This window comes from Chiloscyllium plagiosum, unplaced genomic scaffold (assembly GCF_037043375.1).
Source record: "Chiloscyllium plagiosum isolate Xiang-an unplaced genomic scaffold, Cpla_swu_hap1 HiC_scaffold_19, whole genome shotgun sequence".
Lineage (NCBI taxonomy): Eukaryota > Metazoa > Chordata > Chondrichthyes > Orectolobiformes > Hemiscylliidae > Chiloscyllium > Chiloscyllium plagiosum.
This window is the reverse complement of record NW_028270157.1, coordinates 26015281-26029046: the sequence shown is the minus strand read 5'-3', so window position 1 is coordinate 26029046 and position 13766 is coordinate 26015281. Positions and strand designations below refer to the sequence as shown.

General features: G+C 39.9%; 1 protein-coding gene across 3 annotated transcripts in view; it reads left to right on the top strand.

Moving 5' to 3' along the window:
* The window catches only part of LOC122559738 (protein O-mannosyl-transferase TMTC2), a 181199-nt gene that overhangs the window by 94047 nt on the left and 73386 nt on the right, over positions 1 to 13766 (top strand). Inside the window, exon 2 of one of the 3 annotated variants that reach the window (XM_087997148.1) lies at positions 12604 to 12736. The exons of the other annotated variants lie outside the window; for them this stretch is intronic. Within the exon in view, the coding sequence (XP_087853274.1) occupies positions 12659 to 12736 (78 nt within the window). The 5' untranslated portion in view covers positions 12604 to 12658. The remainder of the gene's footprint in view (positions 1 to 12603; positions 12737 to 13766) is intronic. 3 annotated transcript variants of the gene reach the window in all.

The following is a 13766-nucleotide window of genomic DNA, read 5'->3' as shown; positions in this document are numbered from 1 at the left end:
AACTTTCTTAAAGTTTATTTGTCCTTAAAAATTCTTAATTTAAGTTGTTTCATCTTAGCACTTAACTCCAACACATCGAAAACAGCATCTGGTCAAGTCTGAATGCATAACCAGTTTGACTGATCAATTAAACTTAACAATTAGTGTGTCTCTTTTATTGGGCTTAACATCATCTTTGAGTGACATAGCACAATTACCTGGGATGGGAATAATACTTTGTAATTATGACTGTTGATTTATCCAGACCGACTCTGCTTTATATCTGAGCCAGCATATTTAAAAGTCTCAGAAGTTTGTCTTCCAAAAGTGAATTCTGCTGTAATATCGTTAATAATACATTTCTCAAATGTTGCAGTACTACCCATAAGAAATCAACAACATACTTCATAAAGATACTTAAAAATTTCCTTTATGATGCAAACAAAATACTGTAGGAAGACGTTCAGTTGAACTCAATCTATCCTCAACAAAATTCAATGGAAAACACATCTCAGAAGCATTATTAATGGCATTGTTTAGTTGCCATAGCCTTCCTTTGAATCTGATGCCTGTTTAGATTGAGCCAGTCAGTTCTTTCTGAAAAGTATAGTCCTCCAGCAACATGGCTTTTATACTGCTTTATTAACACTTCCATGAATATGTTTCCAAAGTAAAAAAATCCATATTACCTTTTTATCTGTGGGAGAGTCTGTTATAACTTCAGTATTAACCACTTACCCTTCAAAATTCTGAGCTATTAGCCTTGAGTTACAAATCCTCTCTGCAAGTTCTATCCTTTCATAGAAATCTACCTATTTGAAGAATCCATCTCTGTGACAGTTATTTCACTGTGTAAACTTTCCAAGTTATAGTCTAAAATTTCACTTATAAGTCTGCAGTAAATAATTTAAGACCATAGCTTATCGGAGGAGAATTAGGCCATTCAGTCCATCAAGTCTGCTGCACCATTCAATCATGGCTGATATGTTTCTTAACCCCATTCTCTTGCCTTCTACCCATAACCCTTGATCCCCTTAAAATCAAGAACTATCTATCTCTGCCTTAAATACACACAATAATTTGGCCTCCACAGCCTTTTGCAGCAATGAGTACCACAGATTCACCGCCCATTGGCTGACGAAATTCCTCCTTGTTGCATTTCTAAAAGTTTGTTGCTTCACACTGAGGCTGTGCTCTCCGGTCCTAGTTTCTTCTGCTAGTGGAAACATCTTCTTCACATTCACTCGATTCCAGCCTCTCACTATTCTGGAAGTTTCAAACAGCTCCCACCTCATCCTTCCAAACACCATCGAGTACAGACCCAGAGTCCTCAACTGCTCCTCATGTTACATGCCCTTCATCCACATGATCATTCTTGTAAAGTTCTTCTAAACCTCTTTAAGGCCAACACATCCTTCCTTAGAAAAGGGGCCCAAAACTGCTAACAATATGTCAAATGTGTGATACTTTTTACTAAGAGATCACTTTCTTATATTATCAGAAATTCTGTCTCCACATTGTGAAACTTTTTGATACAACAGTTACTTCCAGCCTCATTATCTAACTGCCAGTACCTGCACTGTCCATTCATATTCTTCTCTCTCGCACCCCATTTTGTCAGTCAGTGCATCTCACTTCTTGGCTTTTTTTCTGAAAATTCAACTCACATTTAAAATTAGCAGTAGTTTTTCCTGCATGCATCAAAATTTTTTCATCTCTTCATTTACTGGACCCCTGTGGAAATATATGTCATTCCAGCAGCCACTCCAGGCAATCGGCCAATAGATGTGATAACTCTGTGTGTCATAATCACTCACGTTATGACAATTCAGCTCTTGATCTACGATGTTCTGTTCTTCAGTATCCTCATCACAAAACACATAAACACGAAATGTAAAAGATGGGGGTTATTTCTATCACTGCTCAGAGACAGAGATTTTGAATTTAGTTCTGATTAATGACAAGAAATGTGTCCAAAGAGTTTGAATGACATGTTTGATTAGAAGAGACTCGCTATTATGGTCTATTACTTTGCCAGAGCCTTTTCAATCTCAATGGTCTTCTTTTTCATAAAATATAGAATTTGGTGAACTGAAATCTATTTTAAAATATCAAATATGATACTTAAATGTTTTACAAATTTTCTTTTTGATATTAGCCTTGATAAAGTCTCTCTGCCTGCAAAGCAGTCAAATGTGTTGAAAAAATGAACTATCTTGAGCAAGAGGACTATAACAAAAAATAAGACAGTTTGGATTTCATCCATAGACTGATTGAGTCTCTATCCAGAATTCTGTTCACATATCACCAATCCAAGGCAGTGATCAATATTCAGTCTGGTTGATCAACTAAAATTTTATGCAGCCTTTTATCGATCACAAATGATTCCTTTAATAAAGACCATAGTAAAAGGACACCTAGCCTCTATACTAATGCCCATGTTATTTATGTTTTCACACGTACTTTGAACTTATCTTTGGCAAAATCAATTCCAGTGTTTGTCAAAAACCTTGCTGATGTCCCAAACAATTCCATTTCCATTTCTCCAAAGTCTTGTACATTATAATCCATTTATCCTGACTATGTATTAGTGTGAAATATCAAATATATTAACTGGATCAATAAAATGTAGGATGAAAATATGTCTGCTTTTGATCTTCAGATCCAGGATAACTACTTAATTAAAGCCATGTGTCAATGGAAAGATTGCAACGGCATGTAGTGGCATCCTGTCATACATATTACAGATTTTGTTTCTCACTAATCTTTTCTATTAGCAATATGAACTTTTCAACAATCAAGTTGCTGATATGGTTAGGGTTAGGATTAGGATTTGCAGGATTTGTTTAACTTCTTAAATAGGATGAACATTGTCCTTATGCCTTTAAAACAATTTGTTTTCTTTTTTTCTTATTCTTATCACTTGATGCCATTAATATCTGGCAGACCTTCAGAAAGAAAAAAATAACAGGTTTTATTAAGAAGCTATAATGTACTGACTAGGTACATTGCGGAACATCTGATTTCCCCAAATTATTTATTGTGCCATGTCAAGTTTCATTTATGTCTTTCCTATTATTCTTTAAAGATGGATATCTCACTAGAAATTCTATCAGCAAAATGACTTCTTCAAGCAGACCTAAAGCAAGTAACACTTTCATTTTCTTTAACCTTGCACAAATTCTCATTATTTAATTAATCAAGATAAAAATTTGACCAATTTATCTACGTTGTTAAAATACAAGCACAATCTAATTTTGTAGAATTGAAGGATTCAAATGTCTAACATTTCTGCCACAGTAATAAAACTCCTTGTGACCAATATAGTTGATTCCAATTCAGTATTGTCTTCTTCCCATTCATCAGAGTTCTTTTCATCTTGTGATATTTCAAGGACTTTGTCTCTTCACATTGAGTAACTCACTGCAAACTTAGACTTTGAGTCATTCCTGAAGTACCTATCAACGCTTGTTTTTAGTATGAATTCAGCTGTTTTTGTTGTTGCAACTTTGTCATTAGCTGTAATAGCTTTTAAAGATGTTTTCAGCCTGATTCTGTCTGTTTTTAATCCTTCTGCTGTATTGATACTTGTGTTCAGTTTCTGGCCTGTTAATTGTTGCCAGATTTTGAAAGTTTTCTATTCTTTGAGTCACAGATTGCCCTGCACTTTCCAATCTCTTGTACAACCAGAAGCAGCAAGTTGTGACAGTAGTGGCTGCCTTCCCTTACCCCCAAGGAAAAAGCCAAGCTCACTATAATTGGAATGGATGTACAAGCATATGAACAAACAGCAGGAGTGAGCCATTTGGCTCCTCGAGCCTGTTCTGCCATTTAATAAGATTATGGCTGATCTGATTGCAACCTCAAATCCACATTCTTACGTAGCTTTATTAACCTTTCATCCCCATGTTTAGCTAGAATCTAGTATTTAAGGACTCTGTCTCCACCAGCTACACAAGAAGAGCATTTATGATCCCCGTCAACAAAGAAAATGGTCTGATCTCTGTTTTAAATGGGCAGACCCTTATTTTAAAACTGGTCAAGGGGACAGTGTGACCTGTCCGGACTTGTCCGACCTGCCTAGCTCCTTTTCCACCTATCCACTCCACCCTCTCCTCCCTGACCTATCACCTTCATCTCCTCCCCCACTCACCTATTGTACTCTATGCTACTTTCTCCCCACCCCCACCCTCCTCTAGTTTATCTCTCCATGCTTCAGGCTCTCTGCCTTTATTCCTGATTAAGGGTTTTTGCCCGAAACGTCGATTTTACTGTTCGTCGGATGCTGCCTGAATTGCTGTGCTCTTCCAGCACCACTGATCCAGAATCTGGCTTCCAGCATCTGCAGTCATTGTTTTTGCCTTATTTTAAAACAGCAAGCCTTAGTTTACTGAGGCAGTGGCCAAAAACGGAGTTAAAAACAAATGACAATATTGTTATAGATAATCCTTCTCCTCACATTCCACTTCCCTGTCATTCCATGATCTCTTCTGGTTTACAAATAGTCAGTGGTGTCACTTCTTGCTTCCTCACTTTTCTCCCCAAATCTATCCTGCTACCTCATTGGGTAGTAATGGAAGAACAAGGAGACAGTGATGATGAGGTGTCACTGTCACTTGAGCTCACACTCATAATTATCAACTGAAATTCTTACGCTGTGCATAATTTACAGAATAGCGTACAGGTAGGATCTGCATGTGGTGAGACACCCGGCCTGAGTGTCCTACGGGAAAGGAGGCCAGCACGGCTAGTGCTCCTTCTAGGTTTCACATGGGTTTTGCTGAGAGAACACAGATGAACGTTTTAATGAGACAGACCATGAATTAAGATTGTGGTGTATACACAATGAACCACTCACTGTATTGAAAGGCCTCCCAAAACCTGCAATGAATGTCAAGACACATGCCAACTTTGCATAGAGCTTAGCACCTGTTCTTTCCAGACTATGGTGGTCAGTCATCATCACATTTGTAGATCCTATCGTGATAAAAGCATCTCATGTCTAACATCTCAGCTTTCACTGAAACACAAAGAGAAGCTGTGCAACCTCTGATTGTTTCAGTTGGAGCTTAGATTGTTGCTCGTGTGGTGGACACTAGTGCAGAAAGGGGCTTGTAGACTTTTACAGCAGTACAGTGATCTGTTTTCCAAAGATTTCTTGGATTGCTTAGGTACTAAAGTTCTGAGGAATGGTCACCGGATTTGAAACGTTAACTCTGATATTTCTTCACAGATGCTGCCAGATGTGCTGAGCATTTCCAGCAACTTGCATTTTTGTTGCTTAGGTATTACTGTAGGGGATAGCCAGTGACTCCAATGATCTGTCCTCTCTCAAGGTAACGGTATTGAGCCCCTCTCTGAGTACTGCCACTCTGCCAGTACCTCAGATGTCATCTGTCTGCCAGTCAACCCAGCTTGCTACTGCCAATGTAGAAATGATGTGGGTCAAAGCTGGCCAGAGCTGCTCAAGGTCATTTTGCAAAGCTAGTTACACTTCCACTGAGAGGCGGCACAGTGGCTCAGTGGTTAGCACTGCTGCCTCACAGCACCAGGGTTCCAGGTTTGATTCTGGCCTCGGGTGACTGTCTGGGTGGAGTTTGCACATTCTCCCCATGTCTGCGTGGGTTTCCTCCAGGTGCTCCGGTTTCCTCCCACAGTCCAAAGATGTGCAGGTTAGTGAATTGGCCATGCTAAATTGTCCATATTGTTAGGTGCTTCATTCAGAGGGAAATGGGTTTGGTTGGTTTACTCTTCGGAGGGTCGGTGTGGACTGGTTGAGCCAAAGGGCCTGTTTCCACACTGTTGGGAATTGAATCTAATCTACTTATGATGGATGCTCAGTCGGCACCCACAAACGTCTTCACCAATATGCCACCTGCCTCGACTCACACTAATCAAGTGTGCGCACATTGTAGACACCACTTGGAACTCATAGGCCATGTGTTACACCCAAAAACCTGGTGGTGTACAGCCAAACATTACACTGCTTGTATTTCAAAGATGTGTTTTAAATCATATGAAATCATTTTTACAACACCAAAGTGTTTTCCTCCAGTTATATTACAGTTTTCTTTAATTTTTCAAAAGTATCCTGCACTGCAGAAGAGCATGCTTATTTACTTGCTGTAGTTTGGTGAGATACTGAGGCGTTTGTTTCCCCACAGCTTTCAGACACAAATCAATAACATATGCTCTGAATGTTTGCAAAATATCACATTGTTGAAACAAACCCAAATTTAAATTGATCAGAACCAAAACTGGGCTCCTTGATGCAACAGCAGGTGATAAATATTCTGACAGTATTGACGATAAACCATTCCATGTAGCACGACTCTGTCTTGTGTCTCGTGCCATGATTACTGGCAAAGTACAACTTCAGAACTAAATATTAGTCGAATCCTTCACTGACACAAATGAACATTAGCAATTCCCACATTTATGAGGTATTAAAGTGCTCCTGTGTGCTCAATATACTTTAAAGGTGTAGGCCCTGTTTCTCATTAGTGCACGGAAGCGACTTATTGCTCTGTATACCCAGAGACTTCTGTGTTTATGCTACACCCTTTTATGCTAAGTGCCACTGCAAACCTACAGTATACAGATCTGGTAGAGGTTGTTTGACAATGCAATAAGGCATAATGTTGAATACTTTTTGTGTGGTACCAAAATATATGATGGAAATTGGTGTGTGTGTGTGTTCAAATGTTAAAATGAACAGTGATTTTGTGTAGCTTCTGTGGCTGTTTTATTGATACTGGCTGACAGTTGTACTGCGCAATGCAATTATGTTGCAGCAAAATAACTCTTTGGACCCAATTCTAAACAGCAGACAGCAAATTTGCGATTCTACACTTCGCTCGGTTTTAATTGGGTGTGCAACTTAAAGGCAGATGAATCCTAATTAGAATCTGAATATTGGCAACCAATACAAAGTTTTTGGTTCAAGTGCACTCCTTTTCTTCAACATGACATGAGTGATACGGATAGAAAACAAGAATAATATCTTTTGCATATTGACGTCAACACTGATTTCAAAACCACTGCTCTTATGTTTTCGTACAGCAAATATGAGTTACATTCTAGTGTTATCATTTAAACCTACTCAAATCCAACTCTGTTTTTTCATTTGTCCCAATACCATGGCCTTCTTAACATGCACCATTTCCATGTAAATTACTCATGTCTCCCTGTCACAGACTTTACAGTTTGTTCTTACCTTCTTCCACTGGCCACTTCTCAGCCTCCACCTGAATTTGTTTTAACGTATGATAGAATCCATTCTATTAACTCAGATGTTGGACTTCGAGTATATCCGGCACTTCTTGTTTATATTTCAGGTTTCCGGTCTCCCTACTTTATTTTGCTTTTGTCTAAGCATTATTTGCTTTACGTTGAACTGTTTGTCCTAAAATGAGGACTTTTTTTTATCAGTCATGGGATATGAATAAGGCTGGCATTTATTGGCCATCCTGAGTTTCTTTTGAGAAGGTGTTGGTGAGCTGTCTTCCTGAGCCATTGCAATCCATTTGGTATATTTATACACACAACACCATGAGACAGAGACTTCCAGGATTTTGAGCCAGTGACACTGAAGAAATGATATATTTCCATGATGAATAGCTTGGAGGAGAACTTGGAGAGGAACTTTGTGGCGTTCCCACATAATTTTCACCCTTGCCTGTCTAGATGGAAGTAGTCACAGGTTTGGAAGGTGCTGTGTAAAGAGCCTTGATGAATTTCTGCAGTGCATCTTGGGTATGGTACACACTGAGGTTACTGTACATCAGTGCTGGGGGGGTATGAATGTTTGTGGATGTGATGCCAATCAAATGGGCCGCTTTATGCTCGATGGTGCCAAGCATCTTGAGTATTATTATATCAGCGCTCATCCTGACGAGTGGGGAGTATTCAATCATACTCCTGACTTGTGCCTTGTAGATGGTGGACAGGCTTTGTGTAGTCAGGAGGTGAGTTATACTTTGCGGGATTCCTTGCCTCTGACCTGCTCTTTTAGCAACTGTATTATTTATATGGCTAATCTAGTTCATTTTTTGGTCAATGGTAATCCCCAGGATGTTGATAATGGGGTATTCAGTGACGGTCATACCATTGAATGTGGAGAGATAATGGTTAGAATCTCTTTTGTTGGAATGTTAGTGTCTGGCACTTGTACAGCATGTATGATACTTTTCACTTGTCAGTCCAAACTTCGATGTTGTCAGGTCTTGTTGTATTTAGACATCGGCTACTTCAGTATCTGAGGGGCCCCAAATGCTGCTGAATATTGTGTAATCATTAATGAACATCCCCACTTCTGACCTTATGATAGAGGGAACATCATCAATGAAGCAGTTGAAGTTGGAGCTCGGACAAAGAGCTTCTAAAGAAATCATTAAGCAACATCATTGTTGAAAGCCCTGAGCCATGATCAGAAAACTGAGAAAATTCCTAATGAAAATCCTCAGCCATTTCAAAATGTGATGTCATAAATACTAGGTGATTCCTAGTAAATAATTTTATTTCCAAATTCAAGTAACTAGGAAATACTGTCGTTGCTTCACACTCAACGCTTTCTAATGTCATTTATCTCTTCATAAATAGTGTATGAATTATGAAAATCTTAAGCAATTAGCATCAGAATAACAAATAGGAAAGAAAGTTGATTATATCAGGAATAATGGGAAGGTGGTGGCATAGTAGTAATGTTAGTCAACTAACAATCCAGTACACCAGGCAATGTTCTGGGGACATGAGTTCCCACCGAGCCACAGGGAGGAAATTTGAATTCAATTAAAAAGAAAACTGGAATGGAGAGTTGGCTTAATGGTGACCAAGTAACCACTATAGCTTATTGTTTTTTTAAAAAAAACACACACATCTAGTTCACTAATATCCTTTGGTGGAGGAAATCTGCCATCCTTAACTGGTATGGCCTACATGTGAATCAGGAGCACAGAAATGTGGTTGAGTCTCAATTGCCCTCTGGGCATTTAGGGATGGGTAATAAATGTGGGCCTAGCCAGTGGCATGAACATCTTATGATTCCAAGTTGAATTTCCAATGACATATCGGTGTCATTACTAAGATTGTCCATTTCTACTTCTGTATATAATCAGACTCCGCCCAGTCTCTGAAACCATAATCCATGCCTCTTTGGTGTTAGAGGAGAAAGTGAGGACTGCAGATGCTGGAGATCAGAGCTGAAAATGTGTTGCTGGAAAAGCGCAGCAGGTCAGGCAGCATCCAAGGAACAGGAGAATCGACGTTTCTGGCATAAGCCCTTCTTCAGGAATGAGGAAAGTGTGTCCAGCAGGCTAAGATAAAAGGTAGGGAGGAGGGACTTGGGGGAGGGGTGTTGGAAATGCGATAGGTGGAAGGAGGTCAAGGTGAGGGCGATAGGCCAGAGTGGGGTGGGGCAGAGAGGTCAGGAAGAAGATTGCTGGTTAGGAAGGCGGTGCTGAGTTCGAGGGATTTGACTGAGACAAGGTGGGGGGAGGGGAGATGAGGAACTGGAGAACTCTGAGTTCATCCCTTGTGGTTGGAGGGTTCCTAGGCGGAAGATGAGGCGCTCTTCCTCCAACCGTCGTGTTGCTATGGTTGCTCCAAACGGACCCCACCACCAAGGATATATTTCCCTCCCCTCCCCTATCAGAGTTCCGAAAAGACCACTCCCTCCGTGACTCCCTCGTCAGGTCCACACCTCCCACCAACCCAACCTCCACTCCCGACACCTTCCCCTGCAACCGCAAGAAATGTAAAACTTGCGCCCACACCTCTCCCCTTACTTCCCTGCAAGGCCCCAAGGGATACTTCCATATCCGCCACAAATTCACCTGCACCTCCACACACATCATTTATTGCATCCGCTGCACCCGATGTGGCATCCTCTATATTGGGGAGACAGGCCACCTACTTGCGGAACGTTTCAGAGAACACCTCTGGGACACCCGGACAAACCAACCCAACCACCCCGTGGCTCAACACTTCAACTCCCCCTCCCACTCCACCAAGGACATGCAGGCCCTGGACTCCTCCATCGCCAGACCATAGCAACACGACGCCCCCACCCCACTCCGGCCTATCACCCTCACCTTGACCTCCTTCCACCTATCGCATTTCCAACGCCCCTCCCCCCAAGTCCCTCCTCCCTACCTTTTATCTTAGCCTGCTGGACACACTTTCCTCATTCCTGAAGAAGGGCTTATGCCCGAAACGTCGATTCTCCTGTTCCTTGGATGCTCCCTGACCTGCTGCACTTTTCCAGCAACACACTTTCAGCTCTTTGGTGTTAGACACAATTATTCTGATGCTCTTCTTATTGACTGCCCACATTCTACCATGCAAAAGTATTAGGTGATTCAAACTTCTGCTGCTTATAACTGTATCATTGTACCAGGTCATATTCACTTATTGCCCTTGTCCTGGTGAATCTGTATGAATTCCTCATTAAAAGCACTCCTTTTTAAAATTCTTATCCTGGTTTTCCAACCTCTCCAATCCTTCAACCATGCCTATTCATGTAATCTACTCAAGCCTCTCAGACCTACAAGATGTCTTTGTTTCTATCCTTCTCCCCCCCCCTTGAGAATCCCCAATTTTAATTCCTCCACTATTGATGATCATGCTTTAGCTAAGTTGGCTTGAGCTCTAGAATTTCCTTCCTGGACAACCTTACCTCTCTACCTCTTTTGTTTTTAAAGATGCTACTTAAAACCCAAGTCCTGAACTAAGCATTTGGTCATTTGACTTAATGTTCCCATTTGTGGCTTATCATCAAATTTTCCTTTTTAATGCTCCTGTGTTTTTTCTGTATTAAAGGAGCTATATAAATACAAGTTATTAATAAATGCACATAAAAATGGACAATTTGATTGTGTGTCATGCCACACATTTTGATATTTATTTAATACATTCATGGGCTGTGGGAATTGCTGATTACACATTTCTTGCCTTCCCAAATCCCCCATCGAACTGCGGCAGTCTATGTGATGTAAGGACACCCACAGTATTATTAGGGAAGGAGTTTCAGGATTTTGACCCAGCAGCAGTGAAGGAACAACAATCATAGTTGCAAGTCAGGATGGCTTGGAGGAGATCTTGCAGGTAGTGGACTTCCCATGTATGTGCTGCCCTGGTCCACCTAGGTTGTAAAGATTGCAGGTTTAGAAGGTGCTGTCAAAGAGGCCTTGGTGGGTACATTGTGCAGATGGTACACATTGCTGTCACCATGCATTGATGGCAGAGGAGTGAATGTTAAAAATTGTGGATAGAACATATGGCTGTATTATTATGTCATGTGGCTACCTGTTATAAGCAAATATTTTGTAATGAATATTTAGGAGCAATTGGAAGAATAATTGACGTAGTGCATGAGATGAACTAGACATAGATTTGAATTAAGCAGACACCATAATGAAGCTGTATACACTGTGCAAGCTGGCTTCATCACTCATCATCCTGTAGCAACCTTTAAGTATGCAAACCCAAGGATTATTGTGAGTCCTCATTAAAGAGAGTATTAGTAAAGTAATATATTTGCAAATATTTTCCAAATATCCTACTTAAAATTCCTTTCATTAATTTGCTGTGCTGTGCACATCTTGCTTCTTTTCACAAAAGTAGCATTCAAACAAAGCTAAAAGCCAATTTCAATTATCAGATGAAGAAGGTTGCACAGTTTCCATCACACTATTGTGGACATGGTAGAAGTTGATATTCAAGTCTATCAGTGGAGTGTATTATGAGACTTGCCAGCTTTCAGCAGGGCCGCTAATTGAGGACAGACGCATATGGAACAAATTGCACGTAGAGCTGTCAGCCTCAAATAGAATAATTTGTGTTCAAAGTTGGGGTAGGTGTGGGTGTCTTTCTGTCTGATCTCTCATCTATGGGAGGGAAGCCTGGACTTGGATGTAATGAAATGCAATAAGAAAAAAAGCATGACAATGCACAGAGATGGACAAAACCTGCTGATAAATTTTTTTTTACAGATCTCTGTTTTCACAATGTAAAACTAGCAAGCATTTGGCATTGTGCTCCTATCCCTATCCATCTTAGCTTATCAGAAATCAGCCATACAAGATCACCTGTGTCAGAACCTGATTTAAATGGTGATGAAAGTGGAGTCCTGATGTTGTCATTGGAACACAGCAATTTTATCTGTGGGTCATTGAAAGCTCTGAGACTTTGCACTCAATCAGCTGGCAGCAGACAGCCTCTAGGTAACATAGGAGGCTCAGTTGAATATTCTTATTTTACGTTTTTAAAGTTCGTTGTGGGCAGTCAGGGCCTTATATGTGACATGATCTTTTCCTGACAGCCTGGACTCCTATATATTATCAACGTTTGCTAATGCGTTTCACCATTCCTACTGGAGCATCCTACTAAGATCCAGGAGTTATAATCTCTGAGCCCCCATGTTTGGTGGAACTAAATGGTTCACCCTCCTGCTTCAGCCTCAAATTCACATTTCAGGTTAAATTGAGATCAATTTCCAAAACAAGCAATTTAATTGGAATGTTGTTAATGTTTTCAGAGCCAGCATAAGTTTGATTTGTAGTAAAACTTTCTTTTCCTACCTTGCTGTTTTTTTGTTATCTTGTGCATATGCTTTCTCCCTCACAGTTTCATTGTGTAGTAAAAGGACTGAGTAAAAGACTTTTATTTGGAACACTGAACAATGAGCAAGTTTTCGAGCCAACTCTTCATTCACCATACAAGCCTCCGCGCATTTGACACTAGTGACACATGGACAGAGGTAGCTTTAGAATGAATTGTTAAAAAAGAAAGAAAGTAAAGTATATTTGCAGTTAACTTCTGCTTTTGGAAAAGCTAATTACTTGGCTAAAACGATTGCTAAATGTGTTTCTTGTCCTTAGAGCACTTTTATTTTCTCGCCCCCAGCTTCAAGGACAACTACTTCAGGAGGATGTTGTTTGAAAAAAGGCCAAGGAATTTGCATCACTTGCTTCTTGAAAGTGAAAGAATCAATTCTTACAGCCAGTTTCAAGCTGCTGATCAAATATTATATTCTTGTTCTTTTTTATGACAGATTTCCTTCAGAATTTTGAAAATGTTTGTATATATTTGAAAGCATTCTCTTTTCAGATCTAATGTATCTTGGAAGATACGTTCTTATGCAAAAACAATATAATGCTGGATTGTTTCATGCTTACAATGATTTGACTGAAATATAATGCCTACTGGGAACCAGTAAACCTCTTATTTTGTACTAAACAGGATTAAAGTTAGTACTGGCATTCAAAAGCTTTCCATATATTAATAACGGAAGGAGGAGGGGAGGTAAGGTCAGGTTGAGTTTCTAGTCAGATCCCCTGGAGGTTCAGTAATTGAACTGTTTAGATTCTTAGCCACTAATAATTTGCTCTTAACATGAACTGGGTATCAGTGCCCAGGATTTGCTGACTGGGGAATTTTTTGCATTCTTCTCAATGTGTTGATCTGTTGTAGATTCAACAGTTAATCAGAGAGCTGCAGTTTCCGTAAATAGCTTACTTAGTCACATTTTCCACTGAGTTAGGCTAGTAATACATGTGGTGAGAGTCTTAAATTGAAATGTCCTTGTCAAGTAGACAACTGAGAACAAATTTTCACTATTTCATTGTTGTTTACTTTAGGATTGAAACTGTACAAAAGCAATTTTCAATGGATTTCAAAACTCAACTGTTTTTTCTTACGAAAATTTCATATCACAATTGTTATTGTTTGAAGTTTTATATCGGGATATGAGTAACAGTGGCAAGACTGATTCGCTGCCTTTTCTGAGT